The sequence below is a fragment of the Lathamus discolor genome, chromosome 19, assembly GCF_037157495.1.
Source record: "Lathamus discolor isolate bLatDis1 chromosome 19, bLatDis1.hap1, whole genome shotgun sequence".
NCBI classification, from domain to species: domain Eukaryota; kingdom Metazoa; phylum Chordata; class Aves; order Psittaciformes; family Psittacidae; genus Lathamus; species Lathamus discolor.
This window is the reverse complement of record NC_088902.1, coordinates 6,498,892-6,520,886: the sequence shown is the minus strand read 5'-3', so window position 1 is coordinate 6,520,886 and position 21,995 is coordinate 6,498,892. Positions and strand designations below refer to the sequence as shown.

The following is a 21,995-nucleotide window of genomic DNA, read 5'->3' as shown; positions in this document are numbered from 1 at the left end:
CAGGAAACATTATTGGCCAGGAAACTATAAGACTGTGACCAAAACGTTTCATGGAGGTTTTTACCTCATGCCGTCACTGTGGCAGTATGAGGCCACTAAATGAGTGAAAAATACCCCTTTGCTCATAGGTATGTGCATACCTGCATGGTGTGGTGGCTACACATAAGCACTTCAGAGCTGCAGCAGGGCCTGGATGTGACCAGCATAAGGTCAAATAGCAAGAAATTATGGTTGTCATCTTCTGACCACTCTGCTGCACTCCCAGGGCACCACAAGTTTGGACCATGCTGGGAGGAACAGAGAGTGGAGTCCCTGAGCTGAGAGCCTTGCCATGGGTGAGGTGCCAGAGCTCTCTGGGGCTTCAGGAATGTGATAGCTGAAGTTTGACCATGAGGTTTCGGTGCCCCAGCAGAGCAGTGACAGCAGCAGGAGCCTGGGAGTGACCAGATGCCCATTCTAGGGCCTTCAGGGGGAAACAGAAACTCACCCCATTTATTCAGAGGTGTCGTAAGGCCCAAATAGCACAATTCCACCTTCTAGGGAGAGGAATGGAGCTCAGGCTGAGCACTATGGTAACTTGCAGCTCATGGCACTCCTGAGGACAGTCACTCAACAGTCACCCTCACAGAGAACAGAGGAAGCCAGGGCCAGCACTCTGCAAAGGGTGATGCTTTGCTAAAGTGTCTACATTATACAAGAGGGTCCTCACCCTTCAGGATGATTTGCTGAAGGATGAGGAGGGGGGCACTACCAGCTCTCCCATCCCCTTGTTTCTCTGCTGCAGTCTTTTGATTGATGCCCCCTTCCCATATATCCTGTGCCAAAGCTGCCCCTCTCCAGAAGCCATGTACTGAGTGTCCAGGCCCTGCATCTCATCCAGCCCATTGCCTCCTTCCCTTGGGACCCAAGATGTGGGCAACAACTGAGGACGTGCAGAGGGTGAAGTCTGACTGCTCCCTCTGGAACCCAGGGGGAGGTTGTTTCCCCATAGCCAGTGAGGTTTCCCCATACATACCCAGACAGAAGAGGGCTTTTTTTCCTTGTCTTCACTCCTTAATGCTTCCTCTTAGACCCTTCGAGATCATCATCCTCCTGACCATATTTGCCAACTGTGTTGCACTGGCCATCTACCTGCCGATGCCTGAAGATGACACCAACATTGCCAACTCCAGCCTGGTAAGACACAGCCCTTCCCACTGTCCTGCTGGACAGCCAAGTGCTCAGCTCTGAGGGCTCTGCAGAGCTGGTCACTGTACAACCTACCATCATAGAATCCCAGACCGGTTTGCATTGGAAGGGACATCAAAGCTCAAAAAAAAAAAAAAAAAAATAGTTTCAACTCCCTGCCACAGGCAAGGACACCTTCCACTAGAGCAGCTTGCTCCAAGACCCGTCCCACCAGGGATGGGGTATCATGCATGCAAGATGGTACTACCTGTTGTAGGGGCATTTGCTGCTGCACCTTGGGGTGTATTGAGGCATCGCTGGTCTAGTGAGAGATGCTGTGAAGTCAGAGGGAGGCAGAGTGCTGAAGAAACCACTGCAAAATGTGGTTTCAAATGTGCTGAAACCACCCCTAGGTTGAGATCAAAGGCAGCAGGTTGGGATTTGAAGTACCCAGGAAGGCAGAACGGATGCCAAAAAAAGAACAAATTCCCTCAATTTTTTATGGTGACACTTCCAAAAGGAAACATCCTGTTCCAGAGAGGCTCAAATGGTTTGTTTCAGCAGGTCTGGAACAAAATTTTCTGACCTTTCATTTCCAAACTGTATTTTAATTTTGGTACTTCTTACTTAAGAGGGGGAAACTTCATCCTTTTTAAGCACAAAGGTTGCTCCTTTCCAATCAGTTATTCCATTTTCTTGCCAGTCACTTTATTTTCCTTGGAACAAGATGTTTCGATGTGATCCAAATCGATCTGTTGCCCTGTTTTTATTTTGCCACTCCTTTTCCCTCTGCAGATGCCCATTGTGGTTTAATCCACATCGATTTCCATTGAGAGTTTGAGGTTAGTGTCTGAATCCAAGTGACTCCTCAGTGGTGGGGTGGGAGGTGTATGCAGGTATTGCTGCTGACTTGTGACTTAAAGAAATACCTCTCTGGTTTGTGCCTGTTCTTTAGAGCCTGCAGGGAAAGATGTTAAAGCAAAGAATCTGAGATGCAAAATACAAAGGATTTACTTGTGATTTTCAGCTCCTTGAGCTGCTTTTGTCTCTTTCCCTCAACAGTCTTTTAGTGGCAGTGAAGATAGTTTTTACTTCTCGTTTCCTTTGAAAAAGAAGGGGCGTCACTGTTGGCAATGTATTGTTAGGGCTTTTAGAACTAAAACCCAAATAGACCCACAGAGGACCTATAATTCCCTCCCACAGAGGAGAGGCATTAAACATACCCACAGAGAGTTAATTCCTGGGGTGTTCTCTCAGCCTCTGGTGTGCTGGGTTTGGTTTCTTCCCTGGCAAGTGAGCACAGCAGGGTTTGAAGGGTGCAGTTGTCTCTAAAGAAGCAAAGTAAAAACAACTGGAGCAGGTTGAGCATGGAAAGCAGGAGGTGAGGACAGCAGGGGTGGAGGCTTCTCACTGGGAGGGAGTTTGGGATTTGGCTGAGACCAGGATGCAAGGACAGAGCTGCAGCATGTGGCAGTGTGGCATGACAGGGAGGCAACCTGGCAGCAATTTGCCTTGTGGTGCTACCAGACAGGGAATGATGCTGTCCAGAAAGGACCCATTGATGGGAGACAGGTGGGTGTGAGCTACATAATGTCATGTATAAATGGAATTGCATCTTGTTTATATTCATTAGATTATTTCAGCTGTGTCCTATTGGGGGATTTTTCATCCTGTTGCCACGCCAACAGCACTTTGGATCAGGAGCCTGGCAGCCCGAGGCTTCTGTTCTTTCATCCCTACTCTGCATGTCTCTGCCATCATGTTCTGGTGGCTTTGCAGGAGCAATCCCAGCTTAGAACTGAGCCAGAGCCTCATCATCTTGTGCTTTGGATTCTGTATGGAGCCTGCAAATAGTGCAACAAAGGCTTGTTGGAGATGCTGCAAAGCATTTCATCTCTCCCTGTCACTTTTGTAGTTGCCTCTTTTCATTGCCCAGTTCTCTCTGAAGAGAATTGAGTTTATCTACTAAGGACCTTGAAATTGTTGAAGAGTGGAAACTGAGTCAGAGCACTTTGGCCAGGCTGGGAGGCTTTATTCAAGTCCCACTCCCCCTGTTACCTGTGAGGAGACACTAGAGACATCCCAGACTGGTTTGGGTTGGAAGGGACCTTAAAGCTCATCCAGCTTCACCCCCCTGCCACAGGCAGGGACACCTTCCACTAGAGCAGCTTGCTCCAAGCCCCATCTAACCTGGATGTGGGGCTCATTCTGGAGAGCCCTGCGTGACTGTGGGCCCTGGAAGCTGACACTGCTGAGCAGGCTGGAGCTGTATCCTGTCACATTGATTTGGCATGGTGCACGCTGTTATTCCGCGGCTCACTCAGCACCCGCAGGTCAAGTTACTCTGTGTCCCCTAACATGGTTGAAACATATGTGTGTTAGCAGCCTGTTGTGTTATAAAGACCTCCATCTTTTTATAGTGGCTTTTTGAAGACTGAGCTGTTCACACACCCAATCCCAGATCTAACAGGCAGCCCTGCCTCACTTCAGTGATCAGCCTCCCACCAGGGGAGAAAGCTGGGGGGGATGTGGCTGCCCTGGTAGTGTTCAAGGCCAGGTTAGACACAGGGGCTTAAAGCAACCTGCTCTAGTGGAAAGTGTCCCTGCCTGTGGCAGGGGTTGGAACTGGAGGAGCTTTAAGGTCCCTTCAACCCAAACCACTCTGTGATTCTATGATGCTCAAATCAACCTGGGCATGTGAAGTGGGTCTGCACCATGTGCAGGACATGCAGTCCTTGACCTGGTGTAAAGTCTGCCAGGACAAAATATCCCTTAATTTCTTTCTGCTGGTATCTGGAGGTGGCGCAAGTTTTCAGTAGGCTCCCCCATGTCTCCTGCATTTACAGCACGGGAGATACCCCACCACAGCACCGGCTGCTGGTGTGGCCCTGCAATCCCTCTGTACATGAAATGATCCTCACAATAGTTGTATTTTTGTGTCTGGGATTGCAAGGACAGGCTTCTGGGTACAGACTAGGGGAGATCTGTCACTGATAAGTGGGGGAGAGAAGTAGTGTTGAGTTGCCTTTGCTAAAACCTTGAAAACAAAGCCCTGATAACATCAATAACCACAATACTTTGGTCTCAGGTTTTATCATTGCTGCTCTCAGATCCAGCAAGGAACTGGCACTGTTATGGGTGACAGTCATACAGGGACACCTGGCATGGGCACTGTTTTCCAATGTGGTAATTGAGCCAGCAATGCTCCTATCTGAGCCATGGTTTCATAACTGGACAGCATTTTCCATTTGGCAAGCCAGAGGGACCCTGGGAGGAAGGCTTGATGGAGCACTCTAGCCTTCCCCATTGGAGGCCTGCTTTCAGTTTGGTCTCAGATGTTTCTGCCTTTCTGGGTGCAATTTCCTGCAGATCCCAAGCTGGGCTGCTCCTTGTCCTCTGTGAGGTGCAGATGGAGGAGAGGGGCCATGGAAAACCAGCAATATAAATAACCCAGTCCACCTGGCTGCTTCAGAGGGATTTAATCCCAGTCTGGAAAGGGCCATTAGCAGCAAGGGCAGTGATTGCAGTGACAGACAGAACCAGGTGGGCACAGGCAGCTCTTGGATGTGCTCCAAGGAAGGGTGAGCTATTCCGAGCTCCCAGGCCAGCTTTAGCAGTTCACTGTGCCTGCCTGGCACTAGGCAGGAGCTCTTGAGCCCTTCCCTGAGAGCCCAGGGCACAAAGGAAGCCACAGTGCAGCTAGATTGTTCCCTGGTGACTGTGTGGTGTCTCCAGGACAGACCCAGCAAGCCTTCATCTGGGGAGGATGAGGACAAGGCATCAGTGCTGCCTGAACAAGGAAGGCTGTGGGAGAATGAGAGGATGAGGTAGCAGAGAGGAGAACTAGAGATGTGCAGTGCCCTGGGCCAGCACCTCTGGGTGCTGGGTTGGGAACTGGTGGCTTTACTGGTGTAGTTTTTGAGAACTGGCACCCACAGCCCAGGAACATGGTCCTGGCACTGAATGGAATCAGATCCACTGAATGGAATCACTGCAGGCCAGAGTGGCATGTGGTGGTGTCCTGGCTTCAGCTGTAGCAGTCAATTTTTTCCTTCTTAGTAGCTGGTGCAGTGCTGTGGTTTTGACTTTAGCATGAAAACGACACTGCTAACACCAATGGTTTTAGTTGTTGCTAAGTAATGTTCACTCCGATCAAGGACTTTCAGTCTCATGCTCTGCCTGGGAGGAGGGGCACAAGAAGCCAGGAAGAAGCAGAGACAGGACACCTGAGCCAAACTATCCAAAGGCACGTAATGCCCACTGTAGAAAATGGGGGGAATTACCTGGAAGGCCCAGATCACTGCTCAGGCTGGGCTGGGTACTGGCTGGTGGGTGCTGAGCAATTGTATTGGGCATCACTTGTGTTTATTGTTTTCTTTTCCCATTTTAGTTTCATATTCTCTCCCCTTGTTGTTTCCCTTATTATTATTGGTGGCAGCAGCAGTGGTTTGTGTTATACCTTAGTTACTGGTCTGCTCTTATCTCCACCCATTGCAGTTACATTCTTTCAATTCTCCTCCCCATCTCTCCAAGAGCAGGGTGGGAAAGGAGGGGAGTGAGCAAGCGGCTGCATGGTTCTGAGTTACTGCCTGGGCTCAAACCATGACAGGTGGCCAGGGTATTGCTGCCATGCTGGGGGGGATCACAGGTTGGTTGGCAGCAGGGGCTGATCCAGAGGCAAGGTGGGAGGCAGACATGCTTGGTGGTGATACCAAGGGAGGTGACAGTCTGCTCTAATGGAGCATCCTCTCCCTCTTGCCTTTCCAATCCCCAGGAGAAGATCGAATATGCCTTCCTGATCTTCTTTGCCATTGAGGCCATGCTCAAGATAATTGCCTATGGGTTTCTTTTCCATACGGATGCATACCTCCGGAACGGCTGGAACGTGCTCGACTTTTCCATCGTGTCTTTAGGGTAATACAAGGAGAGGAAGCTGCTGGTACTCAGCTTGTGTCTGGCCTGGTCCGTAGCCGGTCAGCTACATTGATTTTTCTAGTGACTGCAAGTGGGTTTGGGAGCAACCTGTAGGCTCAGTTCATGGTCTTCCCCCATGGGCCCCCTTTTCATGGCTTGACATCCCCTGGGATCCTTCTCTAACTTCCTCTATGACTCCTTCACACCTCTTGGGTCTTCTTGTCCTGGAGAATGGGAGTAGCATGGGGTCCTCCAGGCTGTAGCACACAGGGAGAGGGCATGAGGGGATGGGAGGGTCCCCCTGTGCTCAGCAGTGAAGGTGGAACCCAATGAAGGGGTGCCCAGCCACAGTAGGTGAAGTTAGCCAAGAGTTCCCAGCTAAGCACAGCTGACAGAATCATGTCCCTCACTTTTTTGCCTTCAGAGCTCTGAACCCTCAGCACAGATGTCCTTGTCCCTGTCCTCATGCTCTTCTCTTTTTTGTTCTGTTTCCTTCTGCTTCTCCCCCTTCCTTCCCTGCTCTGTGCCCTGACTCTTTCAGGCTTATCACCATGACCCTGGAGAAGCTCAATGCGAAGGAGGGAGGGTCTTCAGGGGGAAAAGGCGGCTTTGATGTGAAGGCCCTGCGAGCATTTCGTGTGCTGAGACCCCTGCGCTTGGTGTCTGGAGTACCAAGTGGGTGCTGGGTGCCCTGCCAGCATGAATGGATTGAACCCTTGTGCCTGGCCAAGGCTGGGGGCTGAGGGGCACGTCTCTTGTTGCTGCTGGATGAAGCCACAGGTTCATGCTTATCCCTGAGGATAAGCAGGTTTTCAAGACTGGGGATCTGCAGGTCGGCACACATATAGCTCCCTCTATGGCTCACCTTTGGGTGGCCAGTATGAAAGGGGCCAGGACATCATTCTAGTTTCTCAGTGCAGGAATCTCCTTCTCTCATAACTCAAGTGAACACAGCCAGGATGAGAGCAACAGAGGGAGGGGCAATGAACCACCCTCCAGCACTGCCTGGACTCTGGCTCTGCTGGGATCTGCACTGTGGGTAGAGAAAGGATTTCTTGCTTCAGAGATTTCAGTCCCAACCCACCTGTGCCCCTCTTCCCGGGACATTTCAGAATCTGCTTGTCAGAGGGGCTGGTGGGAATGTGAACACCCAAAGCTGTTTAGGAAGCAGTTGAGTTCCTCTCTCTTCTCCTTGGTGCAGGTCTTCAGGTCGTCCTGAACTCCATCATCAAGGCTATGGTGCCCCTGCTCCACATTGCCCTGCTGGTCCTCTTCATGATCATCATTTATGCCATCGTGGGGCAAGAGCTCTTCAAGGGCAGGATGCACAAGACCTGCTACTATCTAAGAACAGGTAGGGCTGTGGCAGGATTCAGTATGGCAGAGATGTCTTTGTGTGGCTGCTGAGGGGACCACAAGGGTTCTGTGGGTAGTCGAAAATCTGGTCTGGCCTGGGAGTGTGGCAGGACCAATGTTTGGTATAGCACACAGCTTGGTGATGGTATGTGGTGTGAGGAGGTGGTGAAATGGGACCCAGGAGGTGCTGGGACCTGCTCTACTTGACCTGAGCTGCTGCTCACACCATGGCTTTTCCCCACAGATGTAATTGCCACGGTGGGATCGGAGAAGCCAGCCCCATGCACCAGCTCTGGCCACGGGCGCCACTGCACCATCAATGGCACTGAGTGCCGAAGCGGGTGGCCGGGGCCCAACAATGGCATCACACACTTCGACAACTTTGGCTTTGCCATGCTGACTGTCTATCAGTGCATCACCATGGAGGGCTGGACAGAAGTCCTCTACTGGGTAGGCTCCAGCAGCTTGGACTTCGTGCTCAGCTCAGCAGAGGTTTTGCCTCAGAGAGAGGAATTCCCTCCAGCATACAGGACCCCAGAGCAGAGCTAAGTCTCTGCCAGTGAAAGATCCTGCCACCACCAAGCATCATCCCATAATGTGCCAGGCAATATCTCCTGAACCTCTGCAGGCACTGCCCAAGCTGTCTTTGCTCTCCAGATGGACAGCAGAGATGCCTCAGCTCCCACCTTTGTGAAGAGGTACAGGCCAGGCACAGGAGTGGTTGGCTGGTGGATGCTCTTCCAGCAAAACCCCACACTTTACAGTCCTTGGGAGATTGTCTTGCTGAGGTTTAGGCATAGGGCTGATGTTTAAATCTGCTCCCAGAATGCTTGGGTCTGGCTTTACCTCTGCTAAAACCAGATGCAGACTCCTAAGAAGCCAATGCTCAGTCAGGTTTATCTGCTGTCATCCCCAGCACTCACTTCAAAGGGGACAAAGCTCATAGAGGCTATTGAGGGAGGCCCTATAGTGAGACAGGCAGCAACCAGTGTGCTCAGAATGCTTCATCTGCCTCTTTACTTGCCAGGTAAATGATGCTATTGGGAATGAATGGCCCTGGATCTACTTTGTCAGCCTTATCTTGCTTGGCTCCTTCTTCGTTCTCAACCTGGTGCTGGGGGTGCTCAGTGGGTAAGTGTCACCCTGTCCATTCTCTGTGCTGGCATGATCACAGTGTGGCCACTGGCTAGTTTTAACTATGCAAGGAGGAAGTCCAGAAAAATTTCTGTTCCTTTTCCACTTACATTCCTCTCCTCCTCCTTTCTTCCCTTTTTTTTTTTTTTTTTTTTTTTGCATGCATAGAAAGCCTGAGCTGTGGGTTGAGACCCTCATTCTCACTGGTATCTACAGCGCTGCCATCCTGTTGTGAGGAAAACTCCTTTGATACGAATGCAAGGGATCCAAGAGGATTATTGTTAGTCTAATTAATGCTTCCACAGTCTCATCCAAATACAATAATGAACTATCATGTGTCTGGTTACAATGATCCTAAGACTTCTATGCCAAATGACTCAATTAGGGCTAATTCCCACAGTACAATTAAAGCTGCTCTGCACAAAGTATTGCTGGTGCACTGCTCAACCTACTAAGCACTGATGTGGTGAGGTGTCAGCATACTGATTGTGCTACTGGGAAGTGGTGCTATCCTGGGGAGTGAGAGGAGCTTTTCTTCTCAGTTCTGTGTAAGCTCAGGGTCATTTTTATATGTTTCAATCCTGTGTGTGCAAGTGGATCACAGGCATCATCTCTAATACCCTAATTACATGGATTTGTTAGTCCTTTTCTATGGCAAGAACCATACAACTGCACAAGATTAAACCAAATTGGGTATTAATATGACTAAAGCAAAACTCAAAACCACAAGACAGACCACAAGCACCTGCCCCTTGCATGAGGCTGGCTGTTTCAGCAGGACGAGATGGATCATGGTCATCTGACCCTGGAGTAAGTTGCAGGCACAGCAAAGTACCTGATTTTGTTTTTGCAAATATAGCTAAATTATGCTTGAGCTCAAGAAAATCCACACCAAGTCCTGAGGCTTTGTATGTCTGATTATTGTTATAGGGTCTGGGACCTATTACTAATACATGGCAAAGCCAGATTGGCTGGGTAGCAGCTCTATAGTCCTGCCAGATACCAGCACTGAAAATAAATTGATTTAAGAAAGAATGAGAAGAGTAGCACCACCACCACCCCCCCCACCCCCCTGCATTGGCAGACTTGTCTTTTCCATGTTACAATGAAATGAGTGTCCTGTTTACTTGCCATGTGATGAGCTCACCTTCCCCACATGGAGAGCTTGGACCAGCTTTCTGTCCCCCAGGGGGTGAGACCCCACTTGCTGTAATCCTTAGCAGGGCTGGAGAACTCCCCCAGCCTCCAACGTCTAGCATTAGTTGGCCTGTCCAACCACAGCATCCTGCAGCAAGGAGCTCCCAGAGATCAGCCAGTGGTGGGGAAGAAACCCTGCCTGCCATCAGGCATCAGGTGGTGATCCCCCACAATCTTGAATCATGGAACAGGGTCAAGGAAGATGAAAGTCACTGGAGCAATGTATTGGTAGCGCTGGGCTGTGGGATGCTCCAGTCTTTTCTCTTTCTCCAAGGCCTAGCAAAGGGCTGGGGTATGTAACCTCCACACCACCCCTCTCCTGGTCTCACTCTGCTGCTTGCCTTGTCCCAGGGAGTTCACCAAAGAGCGTGAGAAGGCCAAGTCCCGCGGCACGTTTCAGAAACTGCGGGAGAAGCAGCAGCTGGAGGAGGATCTCAAGGGCTACATGGACTGGATCACCCACGCTGAGGTCATGGACAGTGACCGGGCCAGGGGAGAAGGTACCAGCTCTTCCTGGGCAAAGACCCTTTGTGTGCGGGTTGGGTTCCTAACACTGGCCATCCTAGCGAGGCATGGTAGAGACGTCTGGAGAGCTCACAAAGACTGCTTTTGCTTGCAACCCTGTGGAAAAAATGCTTTGACTTCTGCAGAACAGTTTCCTTCCTCTCTTTTTTCTTTTTCTTTCCTGTATCATTTTATTGACCCTAACTAACAGCAGCTTGGCCCTCATCTCCACCCTAACCACTGTATTTAATATTTGCAGACTACTAGCAAGACCTAGGTATCCTTTGACAAAATGCCCTTGAAATAGCCATGAGAAGCCATGAGAAGCATGTGCATTTTTGACTGCAGGGCAGAGAGCTGGGTTACTACTTCCAACACTAACAGATACAGGAATTTCTTGCTGTTGCTTAACACTTTTAATGGATTAGAAGTGACTTAGGGCAGAAGGTGAATACACAGGCATCAAGTCAAAGGCTCCGCAAGGTCTGGAGTGTTCTGCCACTCTGTCTAGTGAAATAACATTTGGTGCCTCAAGCTGAGCAATACATGTGTGCAAAGAGCCTCTGGAAACAGTGGGAAAAGATAAAATGCTGTTACAAACTTCCTGTTGTTCAGCACTTGCTCAGATTACAGCTGATCCCAGTTTCTCTGTGCTGGGAGTATCTCACACTACACTCATGGCTGTCTTGTTGGGATGCTTCTCTGGATTGCTGCTGCTTCTCTTGTTGCAGGGCAGATGTTCTTGGTGCCTCCTACTTGGTTGCACCTGATACTCAGAACTTTCTGCCCAAGCTCTTGCTGCTGTCTCCCTGGGTCAGCATTTCTTCATTTCACTTCTGATGGGAAAGCTCATCCTGGTGTGCTCCTGGGAGAGGTTCCCTCCCACATGTTCTTCCCAGAGGCTCCAAGGTAATCCTGGATGTCATTTCCTCCTTAGGTATGATGCCATTGGATGAAGGAGGGTCAGAGACAGAGAGCTTGTATGAAATTGAGGGCATGAACAAGTGGATTTTCTACTTGTAAGTATGAACTTGCTGAACCTTCTGCTGCTCTGCATGTGGGCTTGCACAGTTTCCAGCTTGCTGTCCTGGCTGGGCCAGGCTTTCTTGTCAGCCACTGGCTTCTGCAGGAGACCAGGGGCTGTGTGTGCTCTGGAGGAAATGGAAAACACCAATTTTGCTCAGGTACTGGCAAAAAGCCACTTTTCAAGGTGAACAACCTCTTCGCTTTGGTACCAGGCTCCGAGCATCTTCTCATGGCCCATGCAGCATGTCTTGTGTTTGAGTAGCTGGGCCTGTAGCAGACAACCTGAGGTGACTGTAAGCCAAAAAGGAGTCAGGAGGTGTTTGTGTGAATGAGCTACAGTGCCTGGGTGAAGGAACCAAGTGCCAGGGGCAGGGTTATGTTCTTCAGTTATGTACCCTTCAGGGAAAGCCCTGGAGGAGGGAGCAGGACTTGCTGCAGGCCCCGCTGACCCTTTGGCTTTCCCTGCAGCCGTCAGTGGAGGCGTTGGAACCGAATGTTTCGTAGGAAGTGCAGAGATGTGGTGAAGTCCAAGTTCTTCTACTGGCTTGTCATCTTGCTGGTGGCCCTGAATACCTTCTCCATCGCCTCCGAGCACCACTTACAGCCAGAATGGCTGACACAAGTGCAAGGTGAGCAAAAAGCCTGAGGAAGGGTGAGGGCCTGGGACACCCTTCTGAGACACATGTGAACTCTTACTGTACATGCACAGGGCCTGTTAGATGCACACAAACACAGCCTGTACACAAGTGTGTGTACACCATCTCCACTGCACTGTCACACAACTGCACATGCCTGGTGTGCACAGTTACACATGCACAGCGTATTCCTGGGGACATCGGTTTGCATGGTGATCACGTGTAGTATTTACATTTGTACTTGTACATGCGTATTACATGCAAACACACATTGCGTGTACTCACACCACACATGATTATGCATGCAGTCACACCACCTGCACCCAAACACATGAAAACACACACAGACACAAGAGCCCAGCTGTACACACATGTACACAGCTCAGCCATGCACATACGCACACATGCACTGTCCAATAGACGTGCATACACTGCATGGACTCACATGCACTGCACTCTGACACGTACAAGCACACAGTGGCTCATTACCCTCCTCATCATCTCTTTTTCCTGGGTGCTCCCTGAGAAACAGCCCCTGTGGAGCTGAGCAGCACTGCCTTCCTTCCCTTCCCTGCTGTGCCCTTCTGGGGTGAGGAGGTTCATGTTCTGATGGCCTGTTTCTCCTGCCCCAGACAATGCCAACCGGGTGCTGCTAGCCCTCTTTGTGGCCGAGATGTTGCTGAAGATGTATGCGCTGGGCCTGCGCCAGTACTTCATGTCACTCTTCAACCGCTTTGACTGCTTCGTGGTGTGTGCAGGGGTCCTGGAGACCATCCTGGTGGAGCTCAGTGCCTTGTCACCCCTGGGCATCTCTGTGCTGCGCTGCATCCGGCTTCTCCGTATCTTCAAGATCACCAGGTTGGGCAGAGAGCTATGTGGGTGCTGGTGGTTCATGGTTCCCAGGCATCACTGACCTTGACTCTGGGGAGGGCTGCTGCATGAGCAGTGCTGGTAGTTTCTGGATGGAGGAACAAGGCCAAGATGGGGATTTCTGTCTCCAGGACATGACTTGCTGGAAGTCCCCTGGGGTCCCTCTCTCACTCTGGGTTCTGGACTGTTGTAAATGGGAGTGCTGTAGGCCGGGACTCCAAGTTTCTCTTTCTGGCACCAACCTGCTGAGTGTTCGTCCCTCTTCCCCCATTGCTTGTTGTGCCCTGTGCAGGCATCCTGCCTGTCACACCACATCTGGAGCTTCATTTCCACCTCTTGGGGCCTGGCTGGAGCAGTCTCAGTGCCCAGCCTGTGAGTGGTGCTGGTTCAGAGCCCCGCTTGCTGGGCTGCCAGCATATGCCCCCGGGACAAACAGTCTGTTCCCTGCACCTACCTGGTCCTGTCCACAGTCTTCCCAGCTCCTTCACCTCCTGCCTCTCCTCTCCCCAGGTACTGGACGTCCCTGAGCAACCTAGTTGCCTCCCTGCTCAACTCAGTCCGCTCTATTGCCTCTTTGCTTCTCCTCCTCTTCCTCTTCATCATCGTCTTCGCACTGCTGGGTATGCAGCTCTTTGGGGGCAAGTTTGACTTTGAGGACATGCAAGTGCGGCGCAGCACATTCGACAACTTCCCCCAGGCCCTCATCAGTGTCTTCCAGGTATGGGGCTGTGGGAAGTGTAGAGGGAGACTGGAGGACATCTCTCCTGGGCCATCGGTCTCCTGACAAGAGCTGGGCCTCAGAGAGATGTGGTCTTCTGGAAGGTGATGTGGCTTTGGAGTGGGGAAATGTGGGGTTATGAGCAGGTATAGGGCTGAGCAGAGAGGTGGGATTTGGTTTGGCCATGGAGCTGTAGCGGCTGTGACGGTTTGGTGCTGGAGCCATAAGGGCAGCATCAAGCCGTGGGGGCTCTTGAGTCCCTGTTTCTGCTCTGCTCCCAGATCCTGACTGGGGAGGACTGGAATTCAATCATGTACGATGGAATCATGGCCTATGGTGGCCCATCCTTTCCTGGCATGCTGGTCTGCATCTACTTCATCATCCTCTTTGTTTGTGGGAACTGTATCCTCTGCCTGCTAGGGCCCAGGCTCCCTGTTCCCAGCCCCACAGATCAGCTACACAGTACTGTAAAGGGGGGAAGAGGAGACTTCCTTAAGCTTTTCAGTGCTTGCCTTGAGCTTTTCAGTTCTGAACAGCACAGGGACAAACCACAGGCTTCAGGGCTTTCATTGGTGGTGGCTGGGGTCTGGAGTCTGGGGAAAAGGATCCCATGGGGCAGGTTTGGATGAGCATCAGGCATAGATTCAGCCATCAGCCAATGCTACTGCTAACACAGAGAGAGGGCAGCCAGCCCAGAGCTCAGCACTCGCAAGGACAGGTACAGGGCTAGGGATCACCAGCCAGGGTTTTCTTAAGTGCTCGACTCCAGGAAGGTTCCTCAGAGCACAGCTCTGGCCTCACCCTCCAAACAGGAACCAAGTTCATGTCCTTAGTGCTGTCCTCCAGATATCCTCCTCAATGTCTTCTTGGCCATCGCAGTTGATAACCTGGCTGAGGCTGAGAGCCTGACCTTAGCCCAGAAGGCTAAAGCAGAGGAACGGAAGCGGCGGAAGATGTCCAGGTGAGTGCTGCAGTCCCTGTCCAGATGCTTTGGTGTGAGGGGACAGAACAGCATTGCCCATGCCCTTGCCCAGTGTTCAGTTCCTACTCTCCCCTCCTCTCCACTCAGACATTACCCAGAGAAGTCTGAAGATGAGAAGCAGATACTGACAAAGAAGCTTGAGCAGAAAGCAAAGGGAGAAGAGATTCCCACAACAGCCAAGGTCGGTGCTGGAGGGTCTGAGCCTTGGGTCCTTGACGACCAGGCTCCTCTCACCAGACAGGAGTGACTAAGGCTTGGAGCCAGCCTGGGTCTGGACTCCTCTGGGCCAGAACTTCTCCTTGCCTTAGCATCCTCTGGTGATGGGGGTGCTCCAGGCCCAGGCAGGACATGTTGCCTGGTGAAATAGGCCTATTGCTGGGTATCCTTTTCCTCTGATTCATTTCCTTGGCCACAGCCAGTGGATGGGCTGGTGAAGATCAGTGGGGGGGGGGGGGGGGGGGGAGCAGAGCATGTCAGCAGCCTCCCAGGCCTCTTTATGTACACGCCAGCATTCCCTGTCTGCAAAGTCCTCTATTCAGCTGTGATGAGATGCCTCTTGATAAGCACTTGGCCAGCAGCTACTTCCCTATCCACTTTCCAGAGATTCCCCATGAGAACTCACTCAAGAGTTAGCCCCATGTCTTATTCCACCCATAGTATAGGTGCATGGCCCCAGGTTCTTGCCCAGTACATATTTCCCTGTCCCATCCTCTTGATATTGCTTTTTGCTCAGATTGCAGCATCCCTGAGGTGTTTCCCCTCACCCTGCTCCATCCTGGGCCAGGACTCCATGTGCTTGGTGCTGTATGGGCACCAAAGAGACACTGGTTGCCCACATGGCTTCCAAGTCGACAGGGTCTGGACAGCAGGCCACATTTGGCAGCAGTGCTGGCTCACATAGCTGCATGTCCTCCTCTCTATCTTTCTTTTATTTCAGTTAAAAGTGGACGAATTTGCATCCAGTGTCAATGAGATCAAAGACCCTTACCCTTCTGCTGACTTCCCAGGTGAGACTTGTCCCTGGAAGGGCAGCAGGAAAGCTGGTGCAGCACTGCAGAGGGACGCTGCCAGTACACTGGCTGTGTGAGGAGCAAAGGATGTGGTGACCTTCTGCCAGCCTTGGGCTACTGAGGTCCTTCTGGCACAGATGCCAGCTTAGGATCAGAGGATTGTCAGTAAGGTCACATTCCCTTTCTGAGTGATTCTTTCATTTTCCCTCCCTGTGGCCACCCTGCAGGTGATGATGAGGAAGATGAGCCTGAAATTCCCCTGAGCCCTCGGCCACGTCCCCTTGCAGAGCTACAGCTGAAAGAGAAGGCCGTACCCATGCCTGAAGCCAGCTCCTTCTTCATCTTCAGCCCAACCAACAAGTAAGCACTGACCCTTCTCCCTGCACTGTGGAACCATGCCTGAGTACCTCTGGCACTGACCCAACGGCATCCTACTTATGCATAACAGCCAGGCCCGAAGGGAGCCAGCTCACTGGGAAGTTCTCTCTGGAAGGGCTGGGAAGGATATCCCTTCATGCCTAGGGCCTTCCTGTCCTCAGGGTTTAGCCATAACCCTCTTCCCAGGATCCCATGGCCCTATCTACTATCCGTCTGACCCCTTGCAGCATCTCATGCCATTTCTGTCCCTGGCAGGTTTCGGATGCTGTGCCACAGGACTGTCAATGCTACCTGGTTCACCAATTTCATCCTGCTCTTCATTCTCCTCAGCAGCATCTCACTGGCAGCTGAGGATCCCATCCGGGCTGAGTCCTTCCGTAATCAGGTGCCCATGTAGCTGTGGAGGGCTGGAATGGGTAGGAAAGACCTCGTGGAGACCCCAGCTCCCCATTAAGCAGAGATCTGCTTGCCAGATGTCATGTCTAGACGGGTAGCTGTGATTTCATCCCTGCCTCTGGGAGAGCAATACAGTCTTGGAGTAGATGTTAGCTGCGTTCTCCATTCTGGGAGAGTTTTTACTGCTCCATGTCTCAGTTTACTTCTAGGTGAAGAGATCCACCTGACAGGGTGTGGGAGATTACCTTGGTTGAAGGCTGTGGTGGCTTATTTAGGATAGGGACATCCTGTGAGATGGCAAACTGGTATGTGCAGCACCCTGAAATGCTGCTGGCATGGAGCAGTGGTAAACACAAGTCTATCCACACGAGGCACAAATGGGTCTGCACCCATGCAATGTCTGACAAGGGATAGGGTGTCTCAACTGAGAACTTCTCAGGGCACTTTAGGGATCAGATGCTTTCAGGTGAATCAGGTCAAGCCTCACTTATTGGACACTGAGAGCTGCAGGTTGGATCATGCAGTTGAGAATATCAGCAAAGCTGAGGGAAGTTAAGGAGTCCTCTTGGCACTGGGTTTGCAGACTGTCAACTAGATGGGCTCCCCAGTTCACAGAGTAAGGACCAAACCCCCAGTGCCAGGATGTTTGAACACACTGGAGCATTTCCCATGTCGCGCAAGTCTCATTCAGTTTTGGTGCTTCTGTCTACAGATCCTTGGATACTTTGACATTGGTTTCACCTCTGTCTTCACAGTTGAAATTGTCTTGAAGGTGAGTCTCTCTGCCCTGTGCATGATTCAGTGCATGGGTCTAGACTGTTCTGGCCATGGGCACTTGTGCTCTTTGGGTGCAAGCTCAAGGTCCCAGCGAGGAGAAGCTGCTAGCTGATGCTCACAACCGAGTTTATGCAGTCTAGGTGGTGTATGACCTGCCCCGGCAGCTATAGTCCCCTCCAGGGAGGTCACCTGTGCAATAGGGACAGGAGGGCCGTGGTACCAGCAGGTTTGTTCTGACATAATACATTGAGAAAGCAATGGAAATACATGGAGTAAAAGAGTTATTCAAGCAGCTGCTGCGTGTTGCTCCCACTCTAAGTCTCTTTTCTCTTTAATCTGCTGAATGACTGGGAAGTGTTTTGTCTCCAGTACAGAGGATTTCAGCTGAAGGCTTCCTCCCTGCCTGCAAAGGTCTGAGCAGGATAAAGTCCCCAGCCCCTGGGAGAAGCCCCTCGTGCCTTGTCTGCCCCAGGGCTGTGGAGGGACCATGCCCCTGAGCCCTGCCTGGCTTCTCTCCTAACTGCTTCTGCTCCCCAGATGACAGCCTATGGTGCTTTCCTGCACAAAGGCTCCTTCTGCAGAAACTCCTTCAATATCCTGGACTTGCTTGTGGTTGCTGTGTCCCTCATCTCCATGGGAATTGAGTAAGCACTTCCACACTTGGCAGGGTGGGTACTGCTCTGTTCAGCCTGGCAGGGCAGCTTGGGTGCTGCTCTGTCCTCTGTGCTGGATGGAGAAGGAGCAGCCAGCCCAAAGGCTGGGCGTTAGCTAATGTGTTAACGTCCATAAAGCCACGCTTTGGGGGACAGGGCATGAACAAAAGGGAGGCAGGAAGGCCAACTCCTGGAGTGTCAAAGGGTAGGAATTCAGTTTGGAGCTGCTTTCTCCAGCTGCCAATGTCCCTTGGCCTTATGTGGGGTGATGACATAGTGACATATATGTCTCTGCCATCCCTTGCCCCTTACCCTTGCTCCCAGCCTGGCCCCTGTGGCTGCTTTGTGGGGCTGTGTCAGCCTGGCCCGGGCAGGGGAATCACCCCATCTCACCTCTGCTTTGTTCCTCAGGTCTAGTACCATCTCAGTCGTGAAGATCCTCCGGGTGCTGAGAGTTCTGAGGCCTCTGCGAGCCATTAACAGAGCAAAGGGGCTGAAGGTAAGAGGGAAACTAGGGGTCCTCAGCCCATGGGGTTCCTCCTGGGAGGTTATGTGGCAGACATTATGCCCTGTGAGGCCAAAAACCCAATTCCCCCTCCCTTGCCTGTGGGACGAGGTGTGCCCCATCCCTGTTTTGGCAGGCTTCCACTCCTTCTGAGGCCCATCCCTGCAGTGAGAGGGAGTGGGACACACAGCATGGGCTTGCCTCACATGTGCATTGTCCTTGACCTCTGCAGCACGTGGTCCAGTGTGTGTTTGTGGCCATCAAGACTATCGGTAACATTGTGGTCGTCACGACATTGCTGCAGTTCATGTTTGCGTGTATTGGGGTCCAGCTCTTCAAGGTGAGAGGTGTCTCAGATGGGCAGAAGAGGTGTTCTGGTCAGACACATCCTCTTCTGGTCATAGTTCTTGGGGTGGTGTCTCCCAGTGTTGAGATCAGCACAGGCCATACTCTGCTCTGCACGAGACCATCCTGCAAAAAGCCTGCACTGGAGGGCAGGAAACACCCAGGATACTGTCAGGTCCTGACAGTACATATAAAGGGGCTAGGTAATGCCTCAGTTTTCCCTTTCTAAGGTGGCAAGTGCTTCTGACTTCCTCTGTGCTTTGGATGCAAAGTGTTTCCTTTTACACAGTACCGCTCCTTTGCTCTGGGCCTTTGCTGCTCCAGGACAGAACTGGCCTTGGCTGAACTCAGCTTTGTTCTCATAATCGGGCTGAAACTCCCAGCCAGCTTGGGGAGAGCTTTCAGGACACCCTGCAGACTGAGCAGAGCTGTCAGCATACCTTAATTTTCAGTTCATTCTGTGGTTACTGCTTTCTTCCCTATTTTCCAAATAGTTTGCTCCCATATAGGATGAGCTAGATGGGTCTCAGCTCAGGGCCCTAGGAGGTTTGTTCCCATCATTAAGCAATGTTTAGTCTTAGCCTGGGATTGACTCCAGGCTCCTGAAACACCCTGTGAATGGCGTGTGTTGGTGTGCGGAGCAGGGAAGCCAGTGGTAGTTCAAGGCAGAGGCAAGAGCCAGCACGAAGCCAGGGTGGGAACTGGCAGGGTGGGCTTCTGAATCACGACAAAATCATTGCCTCTTCTGACTTCTGTTAAATGCAGGGCAAGTTCTATAGATGCACAGATCCATCCAAGCTGACAGAGAAGGAGTGCAGGTAAGAGCTCTCTTGCAGCTCAGCCTCAGGATGGGGAGCAGAGAGCTGGTGGGGGCCATTCTTCATGGGGATGTTGCATCCAAAGAGTGGAGCCAAGGTCTCATGCTGTTCTCCCTCCCTCTGGGGTAGATCTGAAACAAGCACAAGGCTGTCCTCCCCTCTGAGGGATCAGAGAACCCTGGTCCAGCACTGCAGTGGGTGGGCTGAAAAGGGAGCCCTGCCTGGTGACTACCACATCCCTTCTGCTGCAGGGGTTACTTCATCAACTACGTGGATGGGGACCCCACACAGATCGAGCTGCAACAGCGTGTCTGGTTGCACAACAACTTCCACTTCAACAACGTATTCTCAGCCATGATGTCCCTTTTCACTGTCTCCACCTTCGAGGGCTGGCCAGAGTGAGTCTGAGGCCTCCTGAGGGGTTGGTCTGTGGCGGGAACACATCATGCTGCAGGCATTTACCATGATAAAGAAAGAAAAGCTGTCCGGGCTGAGGAGCAGGGCTAGCCATATTGGCAGTGGCTGTGGAGCTCACAAGCTCATCCCAGCAGCACTGTGCCACTGATCTGAGATGTCCCTAGAGCTCTTTATAACCTTCGAGAGGAGAAATGGTCTTTCCAACCTAATTAGGGTCTCTGGTACCTCGCTTTCCCTCCCGTAGGCTGCTATACATGGCCATTGACACTAACGCTGAGGATACAGGCCCTATCTACAACTACCGGGTGGAGATTGCGATGTTCTTCATCATCTACATCATCCTCATTGCCTTCTTCATGATGAATATTTTTGTGGGCTTTGTCATTGTCACCTTCCAGGAGCAAGGGGAAAACGAATACAAGAACTGTGAGCTGGACAAGAATCAGGTAATGGGACTGCTGGGACAGGGCAAGTTGGGCCAGCACTGAATCAGGCTGGGGCAGAGGAGCTTAACCTGGTCCAGGTCTGGTCACTGCTGGGACAGGGTCAGCTGAACCCATGCCTGGCACAACACAAACCTTCCAAGGGAAGGGCAGATTGGACCAGAAGCAGGTAGTGGGCCTTCTGGTGCAGGTAGGGTGCCCAGACTGGGCTGGAGCAGATGGTTGCACCCAGTTCTGGCCTCCTTAGAACAAAAATTACATGGATGTACTGGAGTGAGTCCAGCAAAGGACCTCTGAGATGTCTGAAGGTCTGAAGCATCTGTCCAAGAAGAGGCCAAGAGCTGAGGCTGGTGTTGGGAAGGCTCATAGGGATCTTGCTATGTGTATACCTATGGGGAGGGTGTAAAGAAGATAAAACCATGCTCTTTTCAGTTGTGTCCAGTGACACAGCAAAAAGCAAGAGGCACAAAGAAGAAACCAAGAAACTCCATTTAAACATAAACCCCACTTTTTTATGGTGAGGGTAGTTAAGCACTGGAACAAGTTGCCCAAGAGAGGTTGTGAAGTCTCCATCTTTGGAGATACTCAAACCAAACTGGACACAGTCCTGGGCAGCATGATCTAGCTGGCCCTGCTTTGGGCAGGGAACTTCAACTAGACCATCTCCAGAGGCACCTCTGTCTGTCAGCCCTTCTGTGATGCTGTCATGCTGTGATTCTGGCTGGGGTTATCAAGGTTGAGTGAAGCAGACTCTCCCCAAGGGCCCCGGATTTCTATAGCCCCAGAAGGAGTCAGGACAAAGGAGGAGTTTGCTTTGGTAGATGAGGATTGGGTTAGGGATCAGCTATGCAATCTGGACATCTGTAAATCGATGGGTCCGGATGGAATGCACCCACGGGTGCTGAGGGAGCTGGCGGAGGTCATTGCTAGGCCACTTTCCATCATCTTTGGTAAGTCGTGGGAAACGGGCGAGATGCCTGAGGATTGGCGGATGGCAAAGGTCACACCAATCTATAAGAAGGGCAAGAAGGAGGACCCGGGTAATTATAGACCAGTCAGCCTTACCTCCATCCCTGGAAAGGTGATGGAACAACTTATTCTTGACTCAAGTAGTGAGGTGGATCGAGAACTGGTTGAAAGGAAGAAGGCAGAGAGTTGTGGTCAATGGCGCAGAATCTAGCTGGAGGTCTGTGACTAGTGGAGTTCCTCAGGGGTTGGTGCTGGGACCGGTGCTGTTTAATATTTTCATCAATGACCTGGATGAGGGAACTGAGTGCACCCTCAGCAAGTTTGCTGATGACACAAAACTGGGAGGAGTGGCTGACACACCAGAAGACTGTGCTGCCATTCAGCGAGACCTGGACAGGCTGGAGAGTTGGGCGGGGAGAAACTTGATGAAATTTAACAAGGGCAAGTGTAGAGTCTTGCATCTGGGGAAGAACAACCCCATGTACCAGTACAGGTTGGGGGTTGACCTGCTGGAAAGTAGCGAAGGGGAAAGGGACCTGGGGGTCCTGGTGGATAGGAGGATGACCATGAGCCAGCAATGTGCTCTTGTGGCCAAGAAGGCAAATGGCATCTTAGGGTGCATTAGAAAGGGTGTGGTTAGTAGGTCAAGAGAGGTTCTCCTCCCCCTCTACTCAGCCTTGGTGAGGCCGCATCTGGAATATTGCGTCCAGTTCTGGGCCCCTCTGTTCAAGAAGGACAGGGAATTGCTTGAAGGAGTCCAGCGCAGAGCCACAAAGATGAT

General features: G+C 51.6%; 1 protein-coding gene across 1 annotated transcript in view; it reads left to right on the top strand.

The window, feature by feature from the left end:
• The window catches only part of CACNA1S (calcium voltage-gated channel subunit alpha1 S), a 43,992-nt gene that overhangs the window by 4,372 nt on the left and 17,625 nt on the right, over positions 1-21,995 (top strand). Inside the window, exons 2-25 of the mRNA XM_065698388.1 lie at positions 1,071-1,176; positions 5,942-6,081; positions 6,623-6,756; positions 7,283-7,435; positions 7,682-7,887; positions 8,465-8,568; positions 10,120-10,268; positions 11,210-11,291; positions 11,767-11,927; positions 12,566-12,791; positions 13,314-13,521; positions 13,803-13,923; positions 14,368-14,482; positions 14,591-14,684; positions 15,441-15,510; positions 15,741-15,873; positions 16,147-16,276; positions 17,000-17,059; positions 17,602-17,708; positions 18,129-18,216; positions 18,455-18,562; positions 19,333-19,385; positions 19,637-19,783; positions 20,047-20,248. Of these exons, the coding sequence (XP_065554460.1) occupies positions 1,071-1,176; positions 5,942-6,081; positions 6,623-6,756; positions 7,283-7,435; positions 7,682-7,887; positions 8,465-8,568; positions 10,120-10,268; positions 11,210-11,291; positions 11,767-11,927; positions 12,566-12,791; positions 13,314-13,521; positions 13,803-13,923; positions 14,368-14,482; positions 14,591-14,684; positions 15,441-15,510; positions 15,741-15,873; positions 16,147-16,276; positions 17,000-17,059; positions 17,602-17,708; positions 18,129-18,216; positions 18,455-18,562; positions 19,333-19,385; positions 19,637-19,783; positions 20,047-20,248 (3,097 nt within the window). The remainder of the gene's footprint in view (positions 1-1,070; positions 1,177-5,941; positions 6,082-6,622; positions 6,757-7,282; positions 7,436-7,681; positions 7,888-8,464; positions 8,569-10,119; positions 10,269-11,209; positions 11,292-11,766; positions 11,928-12,565; positions 12,792-13,313; positions 13,522-13,802; positions 13,924-14,367; positions 14,483-14,590; positions 14,685-15,440; positions 15,511-15,740; positions 15,874-16,146; positions 16,277-16,999; positions 17,060-17,601; positions 17,709-18,128; positions 18,217-18,454; positions 18,563-19,332; positions 19,386-19,636; positions 19,784-20,046; positions 20,249-21,995) is intronic.